At 34.6% G+C, this 27,906-nt stretch overlaps 1 protein-coding gene across 2 annotated transcripts; it reads right to left on the bottom strand.

Annotated features, from left to right (window-relative positions):
* Positions 1–344: 344 nt before the first annotated feature.
* Positions 345–27,668, bottom strand: slc7a14b (solute carrier family 7 member 14b). 2 transcript variants are annotated; one of them, XM_087309692.1, is made up of 10 exons: positions 24,730–24,805; positions 20,001–20,136; positions 18,054–18,544; positions 14,580–14,816; positions 14,091–14,308; positions 11,902–12,048; positions 10,012–10,220; positions 6,548–7,398; positions 3,559–3,865; positions 345–1,421 (listed from the first exon to the last, which is right to left on the bottom strand). In XM_087309692.1, the coding sequence occupies exons 3-10, from the start codon at positions 18,349–18,351 to the stop codon at positions 1,391–1,393; spliced, it is 2,298 nt and encodes a 765-aa protein (XP_087165818.1). In that variant the 5' UTR covers positions 18,352–18,544; positions 20,001–20,136; positions 24,730–24,805; the 3' UTR covers positions 345–1,390. The 2 variants fall into 2 exon arrangements, with proteins under 2 accessions (XP_087165818.1, XP_087165819.1); XM_087309693.1 differs by lacking the exons at positions 345–1,421; positions 20,001–20,136 and adding an exon at positions 27,513–27,668 and having other exon boundaries at positions 3,375–3,865; positions 24,730–24,847.
* Positions 27,669–27,906: the final 238 nt, after the last annotated feature.

Consider the following 27,906-nt stretch of genomic DNA (forward strand, 5'->3'; position numbering starts at 1 on the left):
CCAATAATGTGGAGACTTTGGGGAGCAAATCAAGACAAAGGCAGATTCTGCCTGACTAGTGTTTTCAACATTGAACTCCACTGTGTTATAAATGCGATTATTGTTTTTATTGCAGTAAGTTCTCATTTAATACTGCATATACTGCATTAGTTAATACAATTTAAATGGATGTTTTCTATATATTTTTTGAAATGTTACTAAATAAATTACAACATTAACCATGGCAAGTTAAATGTACTATAGTTTGGTATATTTATCTTCGGCCCACGGCTCTCAATGAAATTTGATTTTTGGCCCTTTATATGAAAATATTTGGGCAACCCTGCTAAGTAGCTGATCCATCACAAGTGCAAAAGGGTTTAATAAGTACATGTTCAAGAACAAATATTGTTTAAAGGTTAATAAAACATACACACTAAATTGTTGTAATTAGAGAAACATGATTAACAACACGATTAAACCTAGAAGATCCTTTAGTGATCAATTTTGTAAAGTAGAAAATGTTCCTGGATCAACATTTAATTTTTTATTGAACATTGTAAAGAGGGATTTAGTAAATTTACTTTAAGAAATGATATCAAACCTATTGTGACTTGGAGCTGTTAAGTTTACAACTTAATTCTTAACATTATGCACATAGATTTTAATTAAATTTAGGTGGTTAACTGGTTTACTCACTTTTTGTTAAGTCAGCTAACAAAAAAGTCAACTAATTGTTTTTTTTTCCAGTGGTCTAATGAAGTCTTCCTTTAGAAACTGTTCATTTTTATACTTTTTCTGTTGTTTTTTTCCAGTAAAAATGTTATTTTGCAATGTCATATTCATACAACATTTTTGTAACAATTTAGTTTCGTCATGAAATATAAATCAACCAAATCATATAGCTAACAACATATTTAAAAAAAATCAAACCAAAAAAAAAACTAATTAATAACACCAAGCGCATTTTTTTTTTTTTTGGTGAGTCAGTACGAAAAAAGAAAAAAAAACACGAAAGATTAAAGATAGTTGTCATAGCTACTATGACCATTTAAAAACACTTTAAAATGGTTACCAATATTAGTCTATTATTGTTATTAATAAGTGGAAAAATAAGCAAAATTCAAACAACATAAACATTTTTATAAATTCTTTGTTTTTTTTTACATTAGGCTATGTTTACACAACAACTGTGCAGTAAAAAACTGAAAAGTTTTCCTTTCCGTTTTTTGAGATTTTTTACATACAGATGGCAGTGTTATCCAAATAATTCCTGTTCACAAGGGTCTGTGTTTTATGCATGCCAGGCCAGTAGATAGCGATGTTACATGACGTTTTTACACACCGGGTCCTGTAGTCCTGCATTGTTGTTTTGACTGACAAGTATAGACTCTTCACATTTCCGGGTCTCTCAGTAGTGGAAGGCGTCATGGTTGGGTAAACTTAGAGCACAGTGAAAACAACAAATTATTTTTTTGCAATCCTATTTGCGGAAATAATAAAATAAAAACTCCACAATGGTGTTATTAAAACTTTCAGAAAAAAATTGTGTGAGACTGACGACGGCAGCCAGAGAAAGAGAATTACGTCAAATTTACTCTCAGCCCTATAGACGCTGCATTAGAATCACCTCGCATAAGTGGTCATTTGTTTTTTGTTACTTGAAGCAAAGATGATATAATGCATTCATAAATGCACGTAAATGTTCAAACATTTTTTTTTATCAAAATACTTAAAAATTTAAAGGATTTAAGATTATGATGATGCTTAAACGACTCATAACCGTCTTGTGAAAAGGTTCCTTTACATGTGCAGGACACTGTTTTTGAACTTACAGATATGAAAATGTTTTCAGACACCCAGAACTATTTTTTTAAAGAAGTGGTGAAAAATGTATTTGGTTTTCCATTTTTAGTTAAAAACGGTGTCATGTAAACGCCACACGAGTGTGTTGTTATGTAAATAACATGGCTTACATTATTACACACTCACTATACTTTCTAGATTTACTTGTTTAAAACTATTTTACTTTTCTCAACAGCGTTTTTATTAGTTTAATACGTGTGACCCTGGATCACAAAAACCATCAATACATTTCAATTAAAGTCTAATTTTGTTAGAATAGAACAATGTTGGGCTAAAATACAAATATTTGAAAATGTGTAATCAGAGGTTTCGGGAAAAAAAAATATATATATATTGAGGAAATTCCCTTTAAAGTTGTCCAAATTAATCAGAAATTGTGTTTTGACATTTATAGTAGGAAATTTACAAAAAAATATCTTAATTGAGCATGATCTTTACTTAATATTCGAATGATTTTTGGCATACAAGAAAAATCGATAATTTAGGTTTACATATAGTGTATATCTTTGGCCACAAATACATCTACTTAACCTAAAGGTCCCATTAAGTGCTATAAAATGTTCATTTTTTTAATTTGATGTTTGACTTAATCTCAACTGAAAATTGAAGAGAGGGCAGGACATAGTGTTTGTTCCTCCCCTTTAAAGAAACGACCAATAGCATTTCGTTTTTATCACAGCAGTGACAGTGATTTCCGCTTGTTAAGTCATGGCGTATCTGTGACAAATGGAATACTGTTTCCAGTTTCAAGCCACTTTTCATTTGAATTGAGAAAATATTTATTTATGACCACTTTTAAGTAATTTCACAAATCACAGTTTTATTTAAAATCATAAATAAATAGAGTGCAAGTCTCTGGACTTGCTGCATCACAGTCACCAATATTTTAACAATTTATTTTTTTTAAAAATCCCTTTCTGGCCATCTAATATTAGGCATGATTATTTATGTATATTGCGATCGTGATTTTCGAAAGTATTACATCACTTTGTAAATGTTTATTATTCCCAGTTGTTGAGCCTCCCCATACAGTTTGATGGAAGGAAGCCGCTTCGCGTGGCGTCACACTTAACAAGCTGTTAGCTCAAGCGCATCAAATGAAAAACAGATAAGAAGCGTCTTGAAGGGGGCGGGGCATGTCAGATACTAGAGAACATTTGATTGGTCTGAAGATTAAATAAGATAAAAGCTGTTTAAGTCCTCGTGTGTATGAGATTTAAGATTTGGGACTCTGCAGAAGTCTGTTCTGAAATGAAAGTGTCAGACTTGACATCATTCGCTATGGTTTTTAAAGACGCGCAACTCGCATTGATGGGAAAACCGATCTACCTGCTTAAACTGCAGACACGAGAACACCGATCCGTTCATATCGGATAAATTTCCAGATATGAACAAGGCCTGAATTTGATTTGAGTAAATCGGAATCCATGTGATTTGTTCCTGCTTGCACGTACATGGGTCATATCCGATCTGTGCCACATGGGAGAAAAGAAATCGGAATTGAGCCAGTTAAACAGTGCAGTGTAAATGTGGCCTAAATGTTTAATTTTAATTGTAAAGGACCTTTAAAACTAGTCTTGTGTTTAAGGGTCATATATATTGTCATCATGACTCTCTTTTAATATTCCCGTCATTTTTCTAAATATCGCTGATCCAGGAACATAATCTACTCTGCAAAATGACATGCACTCAAATCCAGTGGGTAATGCTCACTCAGGGGAATACTCTTCATTGTCCAGCTCCTCGAAGCCTTTATTGGTCCTGCCTTTGCTTCTGTAATTGTGACTCTGTTCCTCGTCCTGGTACTGCTTCTGGTAGTGATAGCCGCGCTCCTCCGCCGCCCAGCCCTGGTATTGTCCATCCTCTTCGTTCTCCTCAGGGGGAAGTTCTTCTTCGACATTGAAGCTGTCGTCCACCTCGGTATCGTATCTCTGGTAGGAGCTAGCGTGAGCCGCTTCTTCTCTAGCGCTGAGCTCCAGAGAGCTGTTCCACATCCCGTAGCTGAAATAGATCAGCACACCTGTGGGATGAAGAGAGACGGGGTCAGCTCTGGCCAGTTCACATGAAGGACAATAACTAGCAAGTACAGCCAAGATCATAATATACCACATGGGATCAATATTGCTGTTAATTTTATTGTGGATGAATGAAACTTTCAGTCTAATGGACTTTATTCACACTGCATTTTTTGCATTGTTGTCCTGGGATCCAAGAAACTTGTTTTATTGTGTATAGTATGTCACAGGTTTTTTTAATAATTATATTTTAGGGGTTTTCAACTGAGTTGATAGGACAGTGGAGATGTACAGACACTATAGTGTGGGGTAGGCATGGAACGATAATCGTTTTCAAGGGGTACCGAGGTTTTGAAAAGTCAAGGTTTTTTAAACTGCCAAAATTTTCTGTAATACCATGCCGAGTTCAGACTGCATGATTTTCAAAGTAGTCGTGTCACAGATGTTTTCACACTGCTTGACTATCTGGGCTAGTGTTTCGTCGCTGCTTTGTTTACACTGCAAGATGGATCGGCAACTGGGACATTCACATTGCATGACTTTACTATAGGAAGAATCGCTGACAACTTCATCCAAACTACGTCTCAGCCAAAAACACTTAGTATGTCTTTTGTTATTAACTACATAATGAGAAAGAAGCCTTTAATGGGGTAGAGCATGTACATGTTTGCTCACCTGGGTTTAAAGGGAATTAGCCATTTCTCCTCAACGTTGATAATAAACTAATTTCTTTCTGTATGAAACGTCAAACAGACACAGTTGCTCCTGAGTCCTGTCAAACCTCCACTAGTTTTTCCTCCATTTCGTGGGTCCAAATAAACCGAAAAAGAGCGCTTTAAATTTCTCCCCCAGCCTCCCGCTGGCCTGCAGCAGGTACACACACGCACACACAAGTGAAAGCTGCTCTCTCATTGGCTGTAGGCGATGGCTGATGTTATTTTCAGTCAAAACTCAATTCACACGGCATGATTTGAATCGCCGACAGCTCCAGATATTTAGCACGCCAAATATCTCGCAGGCATCGGCAACTCATCGATTTGCCTGTGATTTCAGGCATTTGTCGGCGATTTCTCAAAACCTGCCGGCGAGCCAAAATCGGGGCTAAAATCACGCAGTCTGAACTCGGCATAATATGTAAAGTTTTTAATTTACATTTTTATAGGAAAACAGTGTCTCCTGCAGAAACGATCTCCAAAGATGCCGTTTTAAATTGTTTTTGAAACTAATGAAGACAGCAGAAGTCAGGTATTAATTTTCATTATTTAGCCAGATATGTTTACTTTGCTTTCAAATAATGTAAAAGCAGATTTTTTATGTAAATTTTTTTGTAAAAAAATGTATAAATTATGTTACTTTGGTTTTTGTTTTCATGTAATTACCTCACCACTTAGTCAATGTGTGGGTGTAAACAGGCCTTTACAGATGGGTGTTACTAAATTGTTACAATTCAATACGATACTGATACTTTGTTACAATCTTAACAATACCAATACTGGTTATTTCTTCTTATTTTTAATTTGCTTAAAATAATGTAAGATTTTGTTTTTGTTTTTTGAAATCATTATACAAACAGATGCTCTTACTTAAGGACTCTATATTTTATAGCAACTGATTTTGGTGCAAATATGACTTTACAGATGGATACCAATTTTTTAAATTCGATATATGATCAATACTCTTTTTTTTTTAAATCATGTTTTTTTGTTCTTAAATGGGTATGTGACTTCTTTTAAATAATATAATTTTTCATGTCATTACTTGACACAAGCACAGAGTCATTGTTGTTGGTGTAATTTAATGATGATAATACAGATTTTTACATTTTTTTTTAATTTTTGTATTTGCTCAAAATAATGTTAGATTTTGGTTTTAAAAAATCATTATACAAAACATATTATTACTTTAACACTAAATATTTTATAGCAACGGATCTGGGTGCAAACACGACTTTAAAGATGGATACATTTTATTTTATTCGATCCATGCTCAATACTCTTTTTTTTCTTCTTTTTTTCCAACACTACTGATACTGATTATTTCTTAAATTGCTCTGTAATTTTTCAAAAATAATGTTATTGTTTAATAACAAAAAAATCATACAAAAAATGTATTTTAATTACTTAAGTAATTGTAATAATGCAGTTGATTGTACACACATATTTCCAACCTTTTCATTTGGAATTTTTGCATGTTAAAAGTGTCCATACATTTGATGTTATGTTCATTGATTAATGCATTTAAGGAAATGTGTTATGTGGCTGCAGTGTTTCAAGCTAAGTATCAAAATTTATCAGATTCCCGAAATAAATTTTGTGATAACTCCTCTGGTTGGACACAATATTTAATTTTTTTGAATGATTAAATGGAGTGTTTGAATTGATCACAACTAATTAATAGAAATCTGACACTGTACAAGGATTCTGTGGGTGGCAAATTTAGGAAAATTTCAAACTTAAGTGAGCAAAAACCCTTCTTTGTTATAGTTAGATGTTAACAGGTCTTTATCAGTGGGGAATAACAACTATTTTTAAATTAAATGTGAGAATATCGACAATTTCAACAACTGAAACTCATAGCGATTATTTCATAAATGGGTATGTTTTTTGTTTGGTAAATACAATCATCACACAAAGGCAAACTACATCCACATATTGCCCATTATTATACATAAAAAGGTTCTGGCCTACCTAGTGAGCACCACACCACAAAGCGCACCCAGGTGATGCTGGAAAGCTTAAGCATGAGGTAAATGTTCACCAGCATGGCAGCCGTGGGTACAAAAGGCACGCAGGGTGCCATATAAGGCAGCTTCTTCGGGTTTTCAGGCTGACGAAGAATAATAATGAGCAAAGTGACCATAAGGACAATTATAGTCAATATAAAAGGCAAGATCGCCCAGCGTGCTCCTCCAGAAACCCGGTCAAATCCATAGATCACCAGTGTCCAGAGAAAGAAGGTCAGGATAAAGAAAATCAGGACACAAGAAGTAACAGTGCGTCCTGTTGCAGGAGTGGGCTTATCACTTACGTTCGGCAGGCCCAAACGCATCCGAATGGTGTAATAATGAGAGCCCAACACACGTTTAAAGAGTCCATCAGAGTCATCGACCTCTATGCCGTTTTCTCCAACACCATAGCCCTGATTCTCTGACTGGTAGCCCCCGGAATCAGACTTTTCAATCAAGGTTTCGTCGTCTCCTTTAGAGGGAAGGTTTTTGGCTCCACAAGGGTTTTCTGCGTACTCTTCTCCGCCAGGTGAGTTCAGGTCTTTCTCACTAGCCGCCATCATTTCTTCTTTCCTCCTGCGTTCCTCCTCTTCCTCCTCTGTCAGGAAACTGGTGAAGCCGTCTCTGTCTGGCTGATATCGCAGGAGAAGCACACACACGGATACTAGTGTGTAGGCCAGCAGTGTGCCGATGGACATCATCTCGATCAGGTCTCTCAGACTCACCAGGAGAGCCAACAGAGCGGCCAGAGAGCCCGAAACAGCACAGGCCACCACTGGAGTCTCTGTGTGGGGGCTCACGAAGGACAGAAACCTGGTGTACACACAGAATTATACACTTGGGATGAAATTGTCATGAAAAAAAATGTGTACAGTTAAAGTCAAAAGTATTACCGCTGCTGTGAATTTTATTTTTTTTAAATGTTTCCCAAATGATGTTTAACAGAGAAAGGAACTTTTCACAGTATTTTCTATTATATTTTTTCTTCTTGAGAAAGTCTTATTTGTTTTATTTCGGCTAGAATAAAAGCAGTTTTGAATTTATTTTTAAACCTATTTTAAAGTCAATATTTATAGCCCCCTTAAGCTATATTTTTTTCGATTGTCTATAGAACAAACCATCGTCATGCAATCACTCCATTAATTACCCAGTTTAAACCTATAAATGGCACTTTAAGCTGTATAGAAGTGTCTTGAGAAATATCTAAAATATTATGTACACTCATCATGGCAAAGATAAATTAGTTTTGCGTGCTAATAATTCAGGAGGGTTAATAATTCAGATTTGAACTGTATATACACAGTAGTCAACATTCAAAGTGAATCAAAACCTTTCATCTAGAGTTGTCCTAACTGTCCCATAAACCCATTCCTGTCAGGACAATTTTGATTAACTTTTTTGATCTAATGTTGAATATGGTACACATGACTTTACAGGCTCGTAATAAGGAGGGAGTTCAGGTGGTTTGAAAGACCCACCCCTACTGACAAACTAAGGTCCAGAATTTATCCCATACATGAGCTCATTTTTCCTATTTCGACTGCTGTGTCATCATAAATTGTGAAAATAACCCATCAAAGGCTTTAAGACCACTACTGACGTACTGTATTGCTGGTAAATAGAGACTTTTATTCTAAATCTTATTCTTGAAAGAAAGATTGACCAATCAAAAAAGGTTTGACAGACCAAAAGTGTCCCACATTGACATTCATTTAAAACTTATTAGGATGCTTTAGTTATCCAAGAATTTTCAAATAGACTGTTTTACAAGAAAAGCTAGAAAAAATGTGAAGCTCTACATTATTATTAGAGCTGGGCTGATAAACAATATTATATCGAACTGCGATAAAATTTATATCAATACAACTCTATATTGATCTAAGATCCAATCACACAGCAGAAATGTGCAACAATGGGAATCTAAACGTGTGATGATATTACAGATGTAACAAATTTTTGCCCACTGAAAATTTATCGGTTGAAAATGTTATGCCATTTAATGGACCTTCCAATTTTTTGTGGCTTCACTTCAATGATTGTTGGGGTATTTTAAATCCGGAAGCATTAATAACCTATTTTGAAATATATATCATTATCGTTTAATATGAAAGATAATTATCAAGATTGCATTTTTGCCATATCACCCAGCCCTAATTAATATTATTAGTATGTTTTCATTGTTTATTATTCAAATGGTCAAATTCTGACTGTTGAATGTGCTGACCTAGTAAATGACAATAGGCTACTTTTTTCTAATGATATATGATGTAATAAATTTGTGTTAAAATAAGTTATATTATAATTTCTTTATTCTAAATCTTTAGAAAATATATTTGATCAAAAAGTGTGGTTTTAATGACCATTCAATAAGTTATATGAGCAAAAAAAATTGTGCTTAAAATGCCTCTAATTTCATAATTATATTGAAAATGAGGTGAATAACTACAAAAAAGTCCACTTTCTGAGAAAAAAGAACCCTTATTCACAATATGGTGGCTTTAATGAAATAAAAAAGATATTACCAACAGAGTTCTTTGGTGCCACTGTATTTTTTGGTCATTTTCCTCATTTAGATTTTTTAAAAAGCCTTTGCTAAAGTGTTGAGTCATGAAGCAAGCCAAACAGTAGCAAAGAGAATCAGACAAGATAATTTTTAAATTTTTTTCTATAAATTCATATGCATTTATTACATACTACCATTTAATTATTTTGAAAGAAAAGTGAGAAGCATTTTTGTCATTTGCGGTGCTTCATGGGACTGGGTGAAGCTAAAAGATCTTTTGGATCACTTTTTTTTGCTACATGTTTTTTAAAAATTAGATGAATGTCCCCACGAATGTATATTCAGTCATATATCAGTTTTTACATCTCACTCTGAAATACTTGATTGTGATTGGTCAGTTGCAACTTGCAGCATTCTGAGGTATGTTCCCCAATAATCCTATTCTCATCTGGATAACTTAGGTGGTGCTATAAGCAGGAACTGTTTGCTATTTATGTGACAGTTGCTGTCAGATTTGTTTTTTAAAGGGATGGTTCATCTAAAACTGAAGATTCTGTCATCATTTACTCACCCTTCACTTGCCACAAACCTGTATGAGTCACAATGAACACAAATGAAGTCATTTTGGAAAATCCTGGAAACCGTTAGCCATTGACTTCCACAATATTTGTTTTTTTCTATATGAAACTCAATAGGTTTCGTTTTCTAACTCGAAAAAAGTTTGAAAGTACTTGAGGGTCAGTAAATAATGAGTAAATTTTCATTTTAGGATGCCTTTAAATGTTAAAATGTATAAGCAGATTTTAAAAATGTTTGTATTCCCCCATTCAATTTAGGATTTGACTTAGTTTTGCTTGGCCAAAAATATCATGCAAATATCATGGCTGTCAATGAACTGACTATCCTTAAAATGACTCGTATACCTGAAGAGCAGACCATCTCCGGCCATGGCGTAGATGACTCTTGGCATTGGAAACAGAGATCCAAGCAGGCTGACGGTGAGTCCTGCGACTGCACCCACAGCTACTATATACTTCCCTGCCAGGAAGCCATGATCTGCAAACATCTCCATGAGCGGGGCATCGCCATCAATTAGGTTATAGGGTACCAGCAATGTCAGAATCACACTCACCTGAGACACAAACAGATCAAATGGGTTATTTTTTTTAACAGTTTGTAAGAATTATTTTTAATACATTGCCTGAAATAACCATTAAACAACATTCTCATTTCTTGGTGTGGTTGTGAATGGATGCTGTAGGATGATTCACCCGATTCCACTGTACATTAAGAAAATTGATATCGTACTGTATTTATTTCTGCCTCTGGAGAGTAAAAGGAAAATCACTTTCAGATTAATATTGGAGGATAAGCAGAGGTCTTCAGCTCTAGGGATCAGGATTGGGCTTGAATAAATTACAGTCCAACTCTGAAGGGCTTAAGTGATTCACTGAATTAAGTTAATACGCAATTGGCTAGAACACTTGCATGCATGATTGCACAATCATTTTTTTTTTTTTTGCAGTTTTGTTATTTAAATATTCGTCCAAATTTGTTAAAAAAACAAGGCCCAAGGTTCTTAAAAAATAAAGGTCATTATATATTTTATATATACAGTTGATGTCAGAATTGTTAGCCTCCCTCTTTATATTTTTCCCCAATTTCTGCTTAATGGAGAATATTTTATTACATTAAGATTTCTAAGCATAATAGTTTTAATAACTCATTTCTAATAACTGATTTATTTTATCCTTGCCATGATGACAGTACATAATATTTGACTCGATACTGTATTTTTCAAGACACTTCTATACGGCTTACTACAAAAGGCTTAACTGTAGGCATCGAAAAAATATATAGCTTAAAGGGGCTAATAATTTCGTCCTAAAAAATTAAAAACTGCTTTTATTCTAGCCGAAATAAAACAAATAAGACTTTCTCCTGAAGAAAAAATAATATCAGACATACTGTGAAAATGTCCTTGCTCTGTTAAACATCATTTGGGAAATATTTAAAAAAGAAAAGAAAATTCAAAGGGGGGCTAATAGTTCTGACTTCAACTGTATATATAAAATATATAAGATCTATATTTATATATTGTTTGCATATTATAAAGATCCATCTGCTCTGATTGGAAAATACTGCTCAAATTATATTAAAGAGATAGTTAACACATAAATGTATATTCTGCCACCATTAAATCATTCTTCCTTTGTGCAAAACTTATTTAAATGTCTTTCTTCTATTAAACACAAAATTAAATATTCTGAAAAGTTCTGCAAACTGGCACCCAATGACTTCCAAAGTCATTTTTTCATAGTATAGAATTAAAGTCTGCCAGCAACCATCATTTTTCATTAACTGGTTGTATTCAACAGAAGATAGAAGCTCATAAAGGTTTAAAACCACTTGAGAGAGGTCATTTGGGGGGGGGGGGGGGGGTGAACTGTCCTTTTAACGCTACAAAATATATAATAATTTTTTTAACTAAATATTTGCCTTTAGCTATTGGCTTTTAAACAAATGAAATATATAACATTTAAGTTTGTTTTTCACCAAACTATTTCTGCATTTGTGTTTAAAAAGCTTATTTCTGATTGCTATTACCTGCTTTTATATAGCTAGTTTGAAAACAAAAAGTCTCCTTTTCTGATTTAAAAAAAAAAAAAGCATATAATAACAGCATTATTAGAGCACAGGAACAATAAGAGCATATAATTGGTTAAATGTTTCTTTTTTGAGTAAACAATCCCTTTATAGATATTTTGAGTCAGAGTCCAGTATTTCTGAATGAGAGGAGTAACTTTACTCACAGAGACATAAGCTGTAAGACAGGTGACAAGAGAAGCTGTTATGGCGTATGGAATGGAAGTGTCAGGACTCTTGGCCTCTTCTCCTGTGGTGGCAATAATATCAAAGCCAATGAACGCGTAGAAACAGGTTGCAGCTCCTTGCATGACCTGCAAAGTGAGTCATCTCTATTATAGTCGACGGACATTACAGCAAACACTGCTTAAAATTAACATAAATATATGGTGACCAAGAGAGCTCAAAGGTGGAGCAAGTCAAGAAAACCCATGTAAAATAAAAAAAACACTAACAAATTTAGAGAATAATTTGACACAATCGACAAAACTGGCTGATTCCTGTTTTGAGTCTGTGGTGTTGTCGGCGATCTAAGAGATGAGATTTATGTTTATTATATAGTCTTAAACACAAGCTTTCCTGTTGTTAGTTTATTTTTAGCACTAATGATCTACGGTAATCTGTACCGTAGATCAGGACGTTAAAATAAACAACAAAAAAACTCACCTCTCAGATCTGACAACACAGCAGACTTTAAACAGGAAGCAGTTGGTTTGTCACTTTTTGGGATCCTCAACACATTTCCATTTTGGTCTGCACTATTTGCAGTGCATTACTGTATTTGCATGTGTAATGAGAATTTGTGTCCTCGTGTTGATAAAATGATGATGTTTTCTCAATTTGTTATGATGGGTTAACTCTAAGGGCTCTGATTTAATGGTCTAAGCGCAAAGTCTAAAGCACATAACTCAAAAGCATTAAGGGTGTGTCTGAATCCACTTTTGCTATTTTAAGAATGGAAAAATAGTCTGACAGGGTTGTGATTATTCTCTTAATGAGTTATGGGTGTGTTTTGAGCATAATGAGCATTAAACCAATCAGAGTCCCATCATCCACTCTCTTCAAGAGTCAGTTGCATCGCCCCATGGCACATTTGTTATTTACTTGGCGGACTTTGTAAGTGGAAAAACGAAAAGCTTCACTAGCAAAAAAACAGTTAAACAAACCATCTGCAGTGCAAGGATAAAGAACAAGCCTCCTCCATTCGGCATTTTTACTTTACTTTTACTCTTTACTCCTTTACTTTCATGGATAAGGAAACTGTTGTACGCACTCCACTGAAGACATTCATTAGCTTACATATTTAATTTTGTTTGTTAAGCACAAAGAATAGTTTCAGGACTATTATTAAATTAAGTTCTAATTTCCAGCAAACTAATAAATGAACAATAATAACGCAGTGTGGTCAAAAAACTGTTAAATTAAACACGCATCCTATTCTTATGCCCCATATGGTGATGGCATAAATCTCCTAATCCCGACAGGTGGACGAATCTTGTTTTTATTAAAACAAATATAAATATACATATAATAATAATACTACTGCTAATAACAATATCATTATACAAATGCAAATTATCATAAATTAACTGAAAAAAAGGCAAGGAAGCATAAAGACGTTTTTATTTTCATGTAGAAAATAATATTTGTTGCAACATTTCAATCCTTAAATTTTTTCATTTGTAAATATGTTTGTGTATTGCTGTACATCCTGTTTGTATAAAGCAATGTGTAAGCATTTGAACCCACATAGGTACTGGACTTTAGACCTGTTTTCAGTATGTCAATGGCGTGTTCTATTTCAGTTTTTCAAAATAGCAAAATGCCAATAATGCGCCTTAACACACCTCTATTAAAGAACAGCACACCCATGAGTCCACAAAGTGGTGCAAATGGATTTGCTATTTAAACAACGTGGGGCAAAACATGAAAATTAGAGTTGCACTCACCTGAAAATAGCAACAAATCGCGCCAAACACGCCTTGCATCTTATCATCTTAGGGCTTTATAATTGAAAACACACTCATCAGATCACTCTCTCTCTCTCTAGTTTACTCACAGGATGTTTTTTGTCTCATAAGAATTTTCCATGTGAGTTTAATTTTTTGACCTGACATAGAAGATTGTATTTGCAGATTTCAGTTTGGTGAACCCAGCATTAGTGTTTTTCTAAATGAATGTTTTCTTAACTAAGTACATTTCTGTATTTGCATGTATTGAGGGGGTTTGTGACCGCGTGTATTGTCAAATTCATTAAGCTTATCTCAATTTGTAGGTGTTTTTTGGATTTGCAAATGTTTTCTTAACTTCCAGCATGTTTGGGCTCTCTTGGCCACTGTACATAACCCATTCTTACCCCTGACCAGCCATAGGGCAGGAATCTCCCACCTTCCCAATTGGCTCCAGAGAGGAAAAACAATCCGGCGAGCACCATGAAGACCCACACAACCAAGTTAACAACATTTAACACATTATTGAAGCTCACAGAATTTTTCACGCCTAAAGCAATGATCACCGTCACCACCAAAGCGATCAGCAGAGCCAGCAGATCTGGGTAAGATTCCTCTCCTTTACCTGAAGTGAGATGCACACTTATAAATAAACTTTATAAATAAACTTTTTTTAATTTAATTTTACTGATTAAAAAAGTTGGGAGCAAATTAATATTTGTCAGGTAATACCAGGGGCTGTATGTAACAACAACAACAGCAACAACTGCTGCTGCTTCTGATGCTGTAGTGTTTTGTAGTGACTCAGTGTTTGAAATTGACTAATGTAAAATGAACTGACCTAAACAATGACAACATGGACCACACTAGTGATTTGTTTAGCATCTTACACTCACCAAGACCATTCAGTGTTCCTAGATGGTTGATCATGTAGCGGCTGATGGTGTGATTGGCTAATGAGTCAAACATGCTGCTCAGCGCACTGGCTCCTGCCGCAGTACCAATCAGGTACTCCAGTATCAGATTCCAGCCAATAAAAAAGGCCACAAATTCTCCCACTGTGACGTAACTGTATGTGTAGGCGGAGCCTGTGGTTTTAGGGACTCTCACTCCAAACTCAGCATAGCAGACACCTGTGAGAAAACAAAGGAGACCAGCTGTCTGACAAGATCATACACAATTTTGATATTTTGCCATTGATCAGGAATTGTTTTATGTTTTGTTTTTGTTGTCATTTTTTGTAAATACAGTGCATCCGGAAAGTATTCATAGCACTTCACTTTTCCACATTCTTTTATGTTAAAGCCTTATTTCAAAACAGATTAAATTGATTTATTTGATTAAAATTCTACACACAATACCCCTTAACGACATTGTGAAAAATGATTTTTTTTTTTTAATTGTTGCATGTTTATTAAAAATAAAAAAAAACTGAAAAATCACATGTACATCAGTATTCACAGCCTTTGCTCAATACTTTGTTGATGCACCTTTGGCAGCAATTACAGCCTCAAGTCTTTCTGAATATGTTGCCACAAGCTTGGCACGACTGTTTATGGGAATTTTGCCCATTCCTCTTTGCAGTACCTCTCAAGCTCTATCAGTTTGGATGGGTAGCAATGGTGTACAGCCATTTTCAGATCTCTCCAGAGATGTTCAATAGGATTTAGGTCTGGGCTCTGGCTGGGCCACTCAAGGACATTCACCGAGTTGTTGTGAAGCCACTCCATTGATATTTTGGCAGTGTGCTTTGGGTCATTGTCCTGCTGAAAGATGAACCGTCGCCCCAGTTTGAGGTCAAGAGCACTCTGAAGCAGGTTTTCATTCAGGATGTCTCTGTACATTACTGCATTCATCTTTCCCTCTATCCTGACTAGTTTTCCAATTCCTGCTGCTGAAAAACTTCCCCACACCATGATGATGCCACTACCATACTTCACTATGAGAATGGTATTAGCCAGGTAATGAGCGCTGCCTGATTTTCTCCAAACGTAACGCATGGCATTCACTCCAAAGAGTTCAATTTTAGTCTCATCAGACCAGAGAATTTTGTTTCTTATAGTCTGAGAGTCCTCAGATGGCTTTTGGCAAATTACAGATGGGCTGGTGGCTTTCATCTGGCCATAAGATGAAACATACATAAGATGATGGCCACTGTGCTCATTGGAACTTTCAGAGCAGCAGATTTTTTTCTATAACTTTCCCCAGATATGTGCCTCAAGACAATCCTGTCCCAGAGGTCTAGAGACAATTACTTTGTCTTCATGCTTGGTTTGTGCTTTGACATGCACTGTCAACCCTGGGCCCTTATATAGACAGGTGTATGCCTTTTCAAATCATGTCCAATCAACTGAATTTACTGTGAACAACTTAACTGCTGAAACGTCTCAAGAGTGATCAGTGGAAACAGAATGTACCTGAGCTCAATTTAGAGCTTCACAGCAGAGGCTGTGAATACTGATGTACATGTGATTTTTCAGGTTTTTTATTTTTAATAAATTTGCAATAATTAAAAAAAAATTCTTTTTCACATTGTCATTATGGAGTATTGTGTGTAGAATTTTTAAAAAAATAAATGAATTTAATCCATTTTGAAATAAGGCTGTAATATAAAAAACAAATTAGAAAAAGTGAAGCTTTATGAATACTCTCTGAATGCACTGTAGGCTAATTTTTTTCCAATGATAAAGGAACTTTGCTGCTGTACCCTGACTGCAGCAGTCACATGGATATTACTCAGATTGTAACCTATAGTGCAAGTATCGCGCTTGATGCTGGTGACTATTTTCAGGCACAACATAATATCATTGCCATGGTACAGCAGGAAAGATCTTTGAGTATTAAGCAGGAATAGGAAAATAGTTCCTAGCCATATTAGCCTAGAAAATAGCAACTTTTCTTTTTCAGTCAGTCGTAGGATCCAATTTAACTACAGCAGAGTAAAGCTTTAAGTAAGAAAATTATTTAAACTCTTTGATCACTTTTGAGTGACAGTCTAATTATGCTAAGCCAAGCTCAAAGTGGTCTTATTAGACCCAGAAAGGCTGAAGGGTAAAAAAAAAAGATAAAAGTTTGCAGTCTAACTCTGTTGCTTGTAAAATGTTCCTTTAAAACCTTTAAAACTGATCATTGGATGCTGAAAAATATACAGTATATTCAGCACTTTATACGTAAACACAGTATTGTTATAATTAAAATTTTCATGTCAAGTTTTAATTATTTTATTATTAATATTATTATTATTAGGAACGCGGAGATGCAGTGGGTAGGACGATCACCTTACAGCAAGAAGGTCGCTGGTTCGAGCCTCGGCTGGGTCAGTTGGCATTTCTGTGTGGAGTTTGCATGTTCTCCCCGTGTTTACGTGGGTTTCCTTCGGGTTTCCCTGAGTCCAAAGACGTACTGTAGAATGAATTGGGTAAGCTAAATTGGCCATAGTGTATGTGTGGGATTGAGTGTGTATGGGTGTTTCCCAGTGATGGGTTGTAGCTGGATTAATAAAGGGACTAAGCCTAAAAAGAAAATGAATGAATGAATAATAGGGCGTCATGGTGGCTCAGTGGTTAGCACTGTCGCTTCATAGCAAGAAGGTCGCTGGTTCGAGCCCTGGCTGGGTCAGTTGGCGTTTCTGTGTGGATTTTGCATGTTCTCCTTGTGTTTGCGTGGATTTCCTGAGGGTGCTTCGGTAGGCGTTTCTCAGTGCTGGGTTGCAGCTGGAAGGGTATCTGCTGCGTAAAATAGCTGGACAAGTTGGCGGTTCATTCCGCGGTGGCAATCCTTGATAAATAAAGGGACTAAGCCAAAGGAAAATGAATGAATAATAATAATAAATAATAAATCTTTATACTTACTTTAATTATTATAATAATAAATATTATTAATACATTAATGTGTATTTTCATATTTAAACATGTGGTAAGAATTACTAATTTATTTTTTACTAATTTATTGATCTATTAAGTGAATTTTAGAAACAATATGAACCTTTTGACATAATTAAAAAAACTAAACAAAGATAATCAACATTTACGTATTATTATCATACTTTTATTTTAGTATTCACTGTTTTATTACTGTATTTTGAAGGTGGACAGAACAGCCTGGTTCTTGAACCAACATGCATGAACTTAGATTTAGACTTATATGACATTTACCACACATCTGACATTTACCTGTCTCTGATCCAAGTCTTTCAGCAAAAATATCATATCACAAAACAATCCTAACCAAGCAATGAAAACCTTCTCTCACAGCCTCCAGCTCACATTTGCAACACATCTAAAAACCCTACAACAACTGGACAGATGTTGACCTCTTCACATTATTTTGACACTCTAATCTTTAAATGCAAAACGCTGATAAAGTCTCACCTGACAGAATGGACGCCACAGCTGCAATAATGAAAGACAAGATCACTCCAGGTCCTGCCATTTCCTTCGCAACAAGCCCAGCAACCACATACATCCCAGTGCCCACGCAGCTGCCCACCCCGAGTGACACCAGGTCCACTGTGGTCAGCACACTCGCCAGTCTGGTGCCATGCAGATCACCCGAACCCTCCAGCATGGAGTCCACAGGTTTGGTGCGCAGGATCCGAGAGTGGAGCCCATACCAGGACGAGTCCCACTCAATCCTCCTGGGGTTCAGTTTAGCAAACAGAGCACTCATCCTTTACTCTGATTTTTTAGTGTGTGTATGTGTGGTTTTTTTTTTTGCTAAACTTGTCTTGTTTGACTGTCTTCTGCCTGATTCTTTGCTCCTTCCTCTCTGGTTTCTCTCTCTCTTTTTCTCTCTGTGTCTCAAAGAGGATCCATGAGCTGATCAATTAACATGCTGCTCCATACCGAATCCTGCAAAAATACTGAAAGCACAGGAATCGCATGTCATTGAGAGATTTTGGAAAACAATCAAGCATTTTGTGTTTGGTGCTGCAGAGCGGCGTGTTGCAATACATAGTGGGACAATAGAAAGTGTCTGTTCATTCGCTCAGGTGAAATGTTGCTATGGTGGCACAACTCATTAAACTTGCAGATTAGCATATGGAGAGCATCAGATATCCAGTGGACATTGATATACTAATAGAGAGAGCAGGGGGGACAGAATGTCATATTTCAGCCTGGAGAAAAAAGTGGACAGGGGTGTTAAAAAAATAAAAAGGGGTGTTTGAAAACAGACTATATATATACAGCTTTAACGTGACATTTAAAATCTTAACTAGGTTAATTAGGTTAACTAGGTTAGGGTAATTAGGCAAGTTATTGTACAATGATGGTTTGTTCTGTAGACTATTAAAAAAATTATAGCTTAAAGGGGCTATTAATTTTGACCTTAAAATGGTTCATAAAAATTTTAAAAACTGCTTTTATTCAAGCTGAAATAAAACAAATAAGACTTCCTCCAGAAGAAAAAACATTATTAGACATACTATGAAAATTTTCTTGCTCTGTTAAACAATTTAGGAAATATTTAAAAAAGCAAAAATAATTCAAAGGGGGCCAATAATTCTGATTATATATATATATATATATATATATATATATATATATATATATATATATATATATATATATATATATATATATATATATATATATATTTTATATATATATATATATTTTATATATATATATATATATATATATATATATATATATATATATATATATGAATATATGTATATAGTTGAACATATAGTAGGCAACAAAATATTTTATTTGTAAGTTATAAATTATATATATATATATAAACATTATTAGTTAATTTTTATATATTTGAACACATTTTTAAACATAATAGTTTTGATAACTAATTTATAAGAATAACTCTTTTCTTTTGTCTTTGCCATAATTATAGTACATATTGTTTTACTAGTTATTTTGCAAGATACAAGTATTCAGCTTAAAGTGTAATTTAATAATATTGAAATACTTAAAGTACCTTTTTTAATTTTCCAAATTACTTTAATTAAAAAAGTCCTTGTTCTGTTGAATATAATTTGAAAAATGTTTTAAGAAAAAAAAATCACAGCTAATAATTCTCCTTTCTGTTTAGATATTGAGCAGCTGTTATATTGATCTTTGTGTGTGTGTGTGTTTGCGTGTGTGTGTGTGTGTGTGTGTGTGTTGCGGCTGGAAGGGTATGCGCTGCGTAAAAACTTGCTGGATAAGTTGGCGGTTCATTCCGCTGTGGCGACCCCAGATCAATAAAGGGACTAAGCCGACAAGAAAATGAATGAAGAATGCAATTTTATGAAAACTTGAAGTTGAAAAATTTTTTTTGAAAACAAAACCCTCACATTTTGTGATCTCTGTTATTACCCTTCAGGCATAGGGCATCAATCTGACGACAGGTTGACCTTGGACCCCAACATCATAGGGGCGTTGGATTTTGTTTGGAAAATCGGGTTGACAGCAGAACCCAATGCCAGGCCAACATCAATGTCCAACGTCCAACCTAAAATCAACCAAATATCAACGTGTAATGATGTTACAGCTTTACGTTGTGTGGACGTTATTACTATGACATCTATCAGTTGTTGGATTTTGGTCGCTAAACCTGATGAATAAATGTCAGTATTTGACTTCAATATGATGTTGGCTTAAGATGTTGGCTCAACTTTGGATTTTGGTCACTTTCCAACACTACCTAACATCAACCAAATATCAATTGACATCCTTTTTTGATGTCAAATTAATCTCCTTAGATGCTGGCTAGACATTCAATTTTGGTCACCTGACATTCACAACCTAAATTTAACCTAACATTAACAAGTTGTGTGCCTGCTGGGTAATCTCCACACTGTAATACATCTTGGTTGCCTTGGTTCAATCTGAACCATTGAACTTATATTTTTGTAAATTGACTTAAAAAAGCTTGCATAAATTATCAAATGAAGTTACAACAAGATTACCTTAGTTTAATAAGTTAAAAGGACCTAAAAACATATGCTATAATCACTAATTGATCATATAATTTTTTTTACAGTGCACTATGCTCATTGATGAGCCGTCAGTCTCACCATCTGCTTCTCCCCACCATGTACCTCACAGTGTACTTTTTTTTCCCCTTTGCAGATAACATCACCACACGGTGCAATCTGGTTTCGCTTAAACTAATTCGGGCCTGCCGCTCACTCAGACCTAAGATCTGCTGGATCTGCCTGCTGGTGATTCCCAGTCCCACTGCTCTCCTATACAGTCTGACAATATCTCAACTGTCATCAAAACACAGAGCAAACTGAAGCACAGCCGACAGTGATATACTGATGATGTCAGATACTGAGTAATATCCAGATCATCTTTTGGGAAAAACCAAGTGAGACAACAGATGTCAAACACTCTCAGCTGTCTCTGTAATAACGCCATACAGACATTATAATAATATTGTGATCCGAGTAACCCATTGACTTCCTTTCTTCTCATTTCACCTTGAGTGAATAACTGGAAATGGAAATACCTTTACTAGACATGTGGCAATAATCATTAATGCACTTCTGAATGATTATTTATGATTTACATTTCTAGAACGACTCTTATGAATATTCAGATAGTTGAATTTGAAGTGGTTTTCATTATAGAATTAAATGCATCAAAATTTAATATGTTATTTAATTTACAACATAAACATGGTTGTTAATATGGCCTACAACAATCCTGAGATACTGACTGAAAACACACATATTCTTTATAGACCTTTTGATTAACACTAATTAAAATAAGGCTCTGTTTATTTACATTATTTAATGAAACTAAACTGAGGATGAAAACTTGTAAAGTGTTAATTTATCTCAGGTGATATTAATTTGGTAGGTAATGTTTAATAACTAATAAGTTTAACTGTTTATTTAATGAAGCTAACCAGCTAATAAGTGAAGTTCAGTAGAATATTGTAAAACTAATATTAACAAAAAATTCAGAAACAAATAGTCATTTCTCATTGTTGATGTTAAACCATTAACAAACGTTCACTAATAAAACCATATTGTAAAATGTTACTAGTCTGATATATGGCCATATATGAACATACATTAAAATAAATAGCTATAATACATTTGGCTTTTTCTGTACATATTTGTAATTACAATTGTTGAAAAAATATAATGGTCAATTTGCAGTATTTTAAAATATATGTTGCATATATGACTGTAGGTCTATGTGAAATCCAAACAAGAACTTGAACCTGTCATATATGTCATCTGCATATACTTCTACATGGGAATACTTTAGAATTCTTTAAAGCATTTGTTGACTGAAAGTTTATGTAGGCTACATCAAAGCAATAGTAGTTCCTTTTTTATTTAACATGCCTACTTCTTAAAGTAACCTTTCTTTTGCGGTTTTTGTCAATGTAATGATAATGAATTAAACTGCAATCAAAGCTTCAGCATTTACTGTAATGAGACTCAATTATGTCATTAGCACTTCAGGTCAGATCTCTTGCCTCGTTGCAAGCCTCTGACTCTGATTGGTGGAGTTTTCTCTACAGCATCATGGGTAATGTAGTTTTTTCTGCAATAATTCTGTCATTAAGCTGTAAATAACTGTTTACAAGAATTGAATTGATGTAACATTTCAAAAAGTAGTTAACAACTTTAGAGCTCACAACAAATCAGTCACAAAACGTTTATCAGTTATTGTTAAATTATCACTTTCCCTTTATACAAAATGAAGTTTTACTTACAGAACCCAACTGTTTTGAGTATTAAGAGTAATAATAGAAACATATGTTCGAACAAATGACTAATGATAATCGGAATCATTATAAAAAGTAATTAAACAAGTTAATAGACACTTTTTTTAAAGAAAGTAATGTGAAAGTATGTGTTTTTCTGCACTTTTATTTTAAGATAACGAAACACTTGTTAGATTGTAATATATTTATTTTAAATATACACTGTAAACATCTTCCTGACTTAAATGTTTTAGTTGAATCAAATGAACTTAATTTCTCAAATCAGTCAAACTGACTAAAATGTTGTTAAACTTTGCATTACTAAAAAAAAAAACCTGAAACCTTATTAAATTAAGTTAAAGTAACATAAATTTGATTCATGAATTTTGATTCAAAAATTTATGTCATGTTTGTCATATTTTGACAGTGTTACCCAACCCTGATGACGTGCAGTATTCAAATACATCAAAGAACACTAACTGCAATTCAAACACAGCTACACTGAAAAAAAGCTTCAAGCAGTACCTCTGTCAATTTAAAATGTATCTTTCATTTCAGTCTAATATTATTTGTTTTATTTTTGAAGTAGTGTATTGTAAGTTCAAAACATAGTTAAGTATCAGGGTGTGGCCAAGTAGGAGCGCTCACTCTGATCCCCCGAGTTCTACGAGGGTTGTGGAAATTCTAAATTGAACCAAAACGATTACAATTGGCTTAAGATTGGCAAGGAAAATTTGGCACATGCGTCAACCAGCAGAACTTGGGAATAAAAAAAATAAACATATTAAATGTAAATGTTTTTTTTTTATTAAGAGCTCAACTAAGAATTATTTGTTTTGACCAATGTAAAACTTTCAGGTTATTTACACAGGCCAGTGCATTAAACAGAAGCTCAATGTGCTTTGTATTGTCATGGACTCAAAAATATCGCTTGATTTATTTTTCAGTGGCTCAAGTGATCAAATTTAGATGTAGAAAAAATTAGTTAATTTTTTAACTGGATGAATGAGCATTTATGGGAATTTTTGTTTTGATTAATGCTGTGCTGTAAAATGCCTTCAATATTTAAGCTGAATCAAATTACCTTAATGAGTACATTGAATTTATATTATGTTAAACTGACTTAAAACTGCTTGCATGACTTATAAAGTTGCAACATAATTAACTTAGGTTAATAAGTTACAATGAACTAAAAATATATGCTGTCATGACTAATTCTTCTTCAACAAGACAAATACGCTTTGTACCAGGTTATATAAAATTGTTCTCTCTAATTTAGATGTGAAACCATTACCCTAATTTTTAACTGGATCAATGAGCATATATGGGAATTTTTGTTTTGATTAAAACTACACTGTAAAAATAATCCTGGTTGCCTTACATTTTTAAGATTAACCTAACGAGTCCATTGAACTCGTGTTATGTTAAACTGACTTAAAACTGCTTGCATAACTTTTAACATGATTAACTTAGGTTAATAAGTTACAATGAACTAAAAACGTGACTAATTGTTTATATTATTTTGTGTATATCTTCTATTTGTTTAGAACAAAGAGATAAATTAATTCGCTTTCTACAACAAGACAAATATACTTCGTACCAGATTATATAAAATTGTCCTCATGGAAATAGAAAATATTGTTTAAGGCAAATGATTTATTTTTCATTGGGTCAAGTGATCAAATTTAGATGTAAACCACTGCCCTAATTTGTTTATAATTAGATAAATTAAAGCTTTTTTCCAGTGTATTCACAGTTGATGGCTAATTATTTTGTCAAAGCAGAGAGATTTTTCATCAAATTTTCTGCAAAACACTTAAACACTCATTTCAGCGGCAAAAGCGTGTTGCCTCATAAACACTGGAAATAAATCTGTTTATCCAAACCATTTTGTTCAGCACCTTGGTCAGTTCCAGCAACTGCTGTGACTTGCAAAATAAAAAATAAAAAATAAATAAAAAGGACTTCACTGAAATAAACTCTGCGCGTTAAGTTTAAATTTTACTACATATTTTACATCCATCCCCTGCGGTTCTCCAAAATATCTGAAGTACGCAATTATGCATGATCCAATTTGGATCCAATAAGTAATTTAAATTGTGCAACCTGTAACCTTTCCATATATAATATTGATGAGGGTCTTTGTCAAGAGAGAGCTGAAAGTCTCCAGAGCGCCACACTGAGCTGAGCTGTAAACCAATTGCTCTTAAAACAGACGTAGTCAATACCACTTCTACTCCCACCTGAGCCAAAGTAAAGCCTGCAACTGCTCCATCCACTCTGGTAAAACAAACAGCTCTAGAGTTCTCCAGCTAGAGGTGTTCGGTTTCAAATCCAAAACATTTAGCCTTGGCAGAAAAAGGAGCAAAAACTCACCAGAGGGGATTTCTACACCGTATACTCCATTAGAGGAACAAGAGGAATGCAGGCGAAGCTTGTAGAGACGGCAGGGGACATAATGCGGAGACATTGTGAATTATTTAGGCTCTTCTCCCTGTGATCAGAGGAGAGTTCATTATTAAAAGATGTGTTCGCCATTCAACAGCTGCCTGTGATGAAACTTCACGGAGACTCTTTTTGACAGTCTAACTCTGTCAGGTCAAGCTTTACATTCCCCCGGTGAGATTGATGATATTAGATTAAATGAGGAGTATACTTTTATAGGACTACTAAACACAAAAAATAAATTTCAACGTGAGTCTTTTTTTTTTTAATGGTGTTGGAGGATTTACAAAGAGAGGAAAGCAGTTTTCTCCTGTGCTTACTTAACTTTATGTTGACCCCAAAATATGTTGAGGAAACTGACAACCTGTGTACAACACGGTTAATCAAATAAACTTATCACACACTCGTTGTAGGCTGAGAAGTAAACAAGAGCGCTGACAAACTCACACTGAATAGCCTTCCGAAATAACACGTGTCTAAAAGAGACAAAGCCGTTGATTTCAGAATCATTGTAGTCAGGGTGGGGGTATCAAATTTATCGATTATATTCGATATGCCTCAGTGAACCAAATGTATATATTTAATTCAATTACATCTAATTTATTAATCAAACTTGTCATGTTTTTAGTGTTTTGAGGGATGTTGAGTGATTCTTAATGACATTTTAGACATTAGATAAACCTATTATTAATGACTGGACGTAGGCTATTTTTTACTGTTTAATTTCCATGTGCAAGCAAGTGTATACTAAAATACAAATTATGCATCTAGTTTTACGGACAACTACATCACAAATGCCTATTTTACTAAATACGTTTTGTGAACACTTAGTTGGTGCTCTGTATTTGCAAGCTGAATTAATATTTTTGGCGCAAACCTTACAATGGTATAGACCATTACAGGGGTGGCAAATGTATAGTTAAAGTTATTATTTTGAGCAATAGTATTTAAGATACAGATCACAGCAATCTATTTTTTAACTATTAAAGGGCAGATCCATTCATACTTGCTTTGATGACCTTTAGGGCGGATCAATCGTTAATTAGAAGGGTCTGATCCCCCAACCACCCCTGTAATTTGCTCCCTGATTGTAGTAATGCATGTCTATGGCATTTATTTATTTTTAATTACCCTGCCACTCAACTTCAACGGCCAAGACTAAAGAGGATCTCATCTTTCACAGGAAACACAAGTAATGCCATGAAGACTGAAGTGCTTGCTTCTTATTATTCTTCCTATTCTGATATAGTAATAATATTAATAATACTAATTGCACTGCCGCCTCACAGCAAGAAGGTATCTGGTTCGAGTCTCGGCTGTTTCAGTGGGCATTTCTGTTTGCATGTTCTCCTCTCCTCGAGTTCGTGTGGGATTCTTCCAGGTGCTCCGGTTTCCCCCTCAGTTTAGAGGCGCTGTAATGTTATTGCAGAGAAAGCTAGAACGATGCTATTTCCAAAGAGCTTGTTTTGTTTTTGTATTTCGACTTCCAAAGGACACGACACAAAGAGAAAAGTGCTTACAGTTTAATTTAAACTATGTTCCAGAGAATTATAAAAAAAGATAAACAGCTAGCATTTGACAAAGGAAAACTTCCAGAATCACTACCAGTTCAGTGCTGGATTCAGCTAAAAACTCCTTCGAGCAGCTCCAACCATAATAGCAGAAGCTGTGGACTGTGAGCCACAACCTATAAGTATTTTTATTTGTTAAAATTGATCAGTTACATGCATAGTGTGTAGCATTAACGGTATGTCGTAGCATGGACGTAAACAAGGAAGTAAACAAGGGAAATGCTGTTTGGCACTGTATTTATTCGTCAAACCCACAATCTTTACCATCGCTGCAGTGTCTCTCTATGCAACTGCTTTCCTTGCATTCTACATCTCAAATGACAATCTGCCAAAAGATATGACAACGTTTTATATTACGTACACATGCTTATTCCGAATAATGTTTCATTTTCTGTCTGATTCAGGCTCAAACTAAGTAAGCTACAACGACTGACAGTATTTACACGGCGCAAAAGAGCACGTAAGTGTGTGGCGCTTTTGGTGACATGGAGCCGATTCGCGAATCACAGCACATTAGGTAATCTTTAGTGATCTTTATTGATACTTGAGGGAAAGAGCTAATATTGAATAAACTTACATTTTTGGTTGAACTATGCCTTTAAAAATGTTGTTGTGTAAACAGCCCTCAAGGTTTATACTCAAAACTACTGATTAAAAACAAATATGACTTTTGGCATGATTCAATGTCTAAAGAAAATACATGGCTGAGAAAAAGAAAAATTCAGAAGGGACACTTATGGGATGAAGGGGATACAATTTAAGCAAGCTGAAAAACGAGCTGTCAAATTTGTAACCTTGTGGTGACCTTTCTTTTTCTGTCAGGAGACAAAATCATGGCGTCAAGACTCGTCTTAGATGGCTACTCATAAAAACATGGTTGTACTCCGTAATGTGCAACAAAATTGGTTTTGGCTGTGCAATATTTTCTTTCAAATATTGTTTTTACATGGCCTTGACTCCCACATCCAACCTTGTCAGATGGGAATTTAGACACAATTTTATAGCTTCTGCACTCTGAGTTGTTGACACACAGCAGTATCTGTTATTCTTCATTTTCTGTGAAAACTGCAGGAACACAGAGATTATTTTTTAGTGGCTGGGGATTTTCCGCCTTAGACAATGCTCTGAAGAAATAACACTTACCTGGCATTTCTTTATAATACACCTGAATCTTGGCCTAAAGAACAGCTGCATTAAACTACATTTTGATTAATGGCAATTGTCGGAATTTATTTGACTCTGAAAGGAGACAAAAGGTTTAAAGTATGTTGTGCGTGTGTTGAGAAAAGCACTAAGAATGAGCAATACTACTAGCGTCGTATTATATTCAAATTTAGACGAACCCGTGGTTCTGCTGACATCTGGTGGACATGAACGGAAATTTTATTTAAAAATGCTGATCTTTTTTCCCCCTGAATATTTCTTCTAAATTGAACAATTTCATGAATGATTTACAGACCTGTGTATGTTGTAGGTTCAGTTCCAATATGTTCTGCAATATTGTTTTCAGTTGTGCAAAGCTCTACCCAAAGGAAGT

The sequence above is a fragment of the Danio rerio genome, chromosome 24 (assembly GCF_052040795.2).
Source record: "Danio rerio strain M-AB ecotype USA chromosome 24, GRCz13ab, whole genome shotgun sequence".
Classification (NCBI taxonomy): domain Eukaryota; kingdom Metazoa; phylum Chordata; class Actinopteri; order Cypriniformes; family Danionidae; genus Danio; species Danio rerio.

Bases quoted from the DNA above. Each gene is read 5' to 3' on its own strand.
- slc7a14b (XM_087309692.1), bottom strand. From the start codon at position 18,351: ATGAGTGCTCTGTTTGCTAAACTGAACCCCAGGAGGATTGAGTGGGAC. The intron at 14,817-18,053 runs GTGAGACTTTAT...GTTTTCTCACAG, and splicing joins TGTGGCGTCCATTCTGTCAG to GTGTCTGCTATGCTGAGTTT. The intron at 10,221-11,901 runs GTGAGTAAAGTT...TTTGTGTCTCAG, and splicing joins GTCTTACAGCTTATGTCTCT to GTGAGTGTGATTCTGACATT.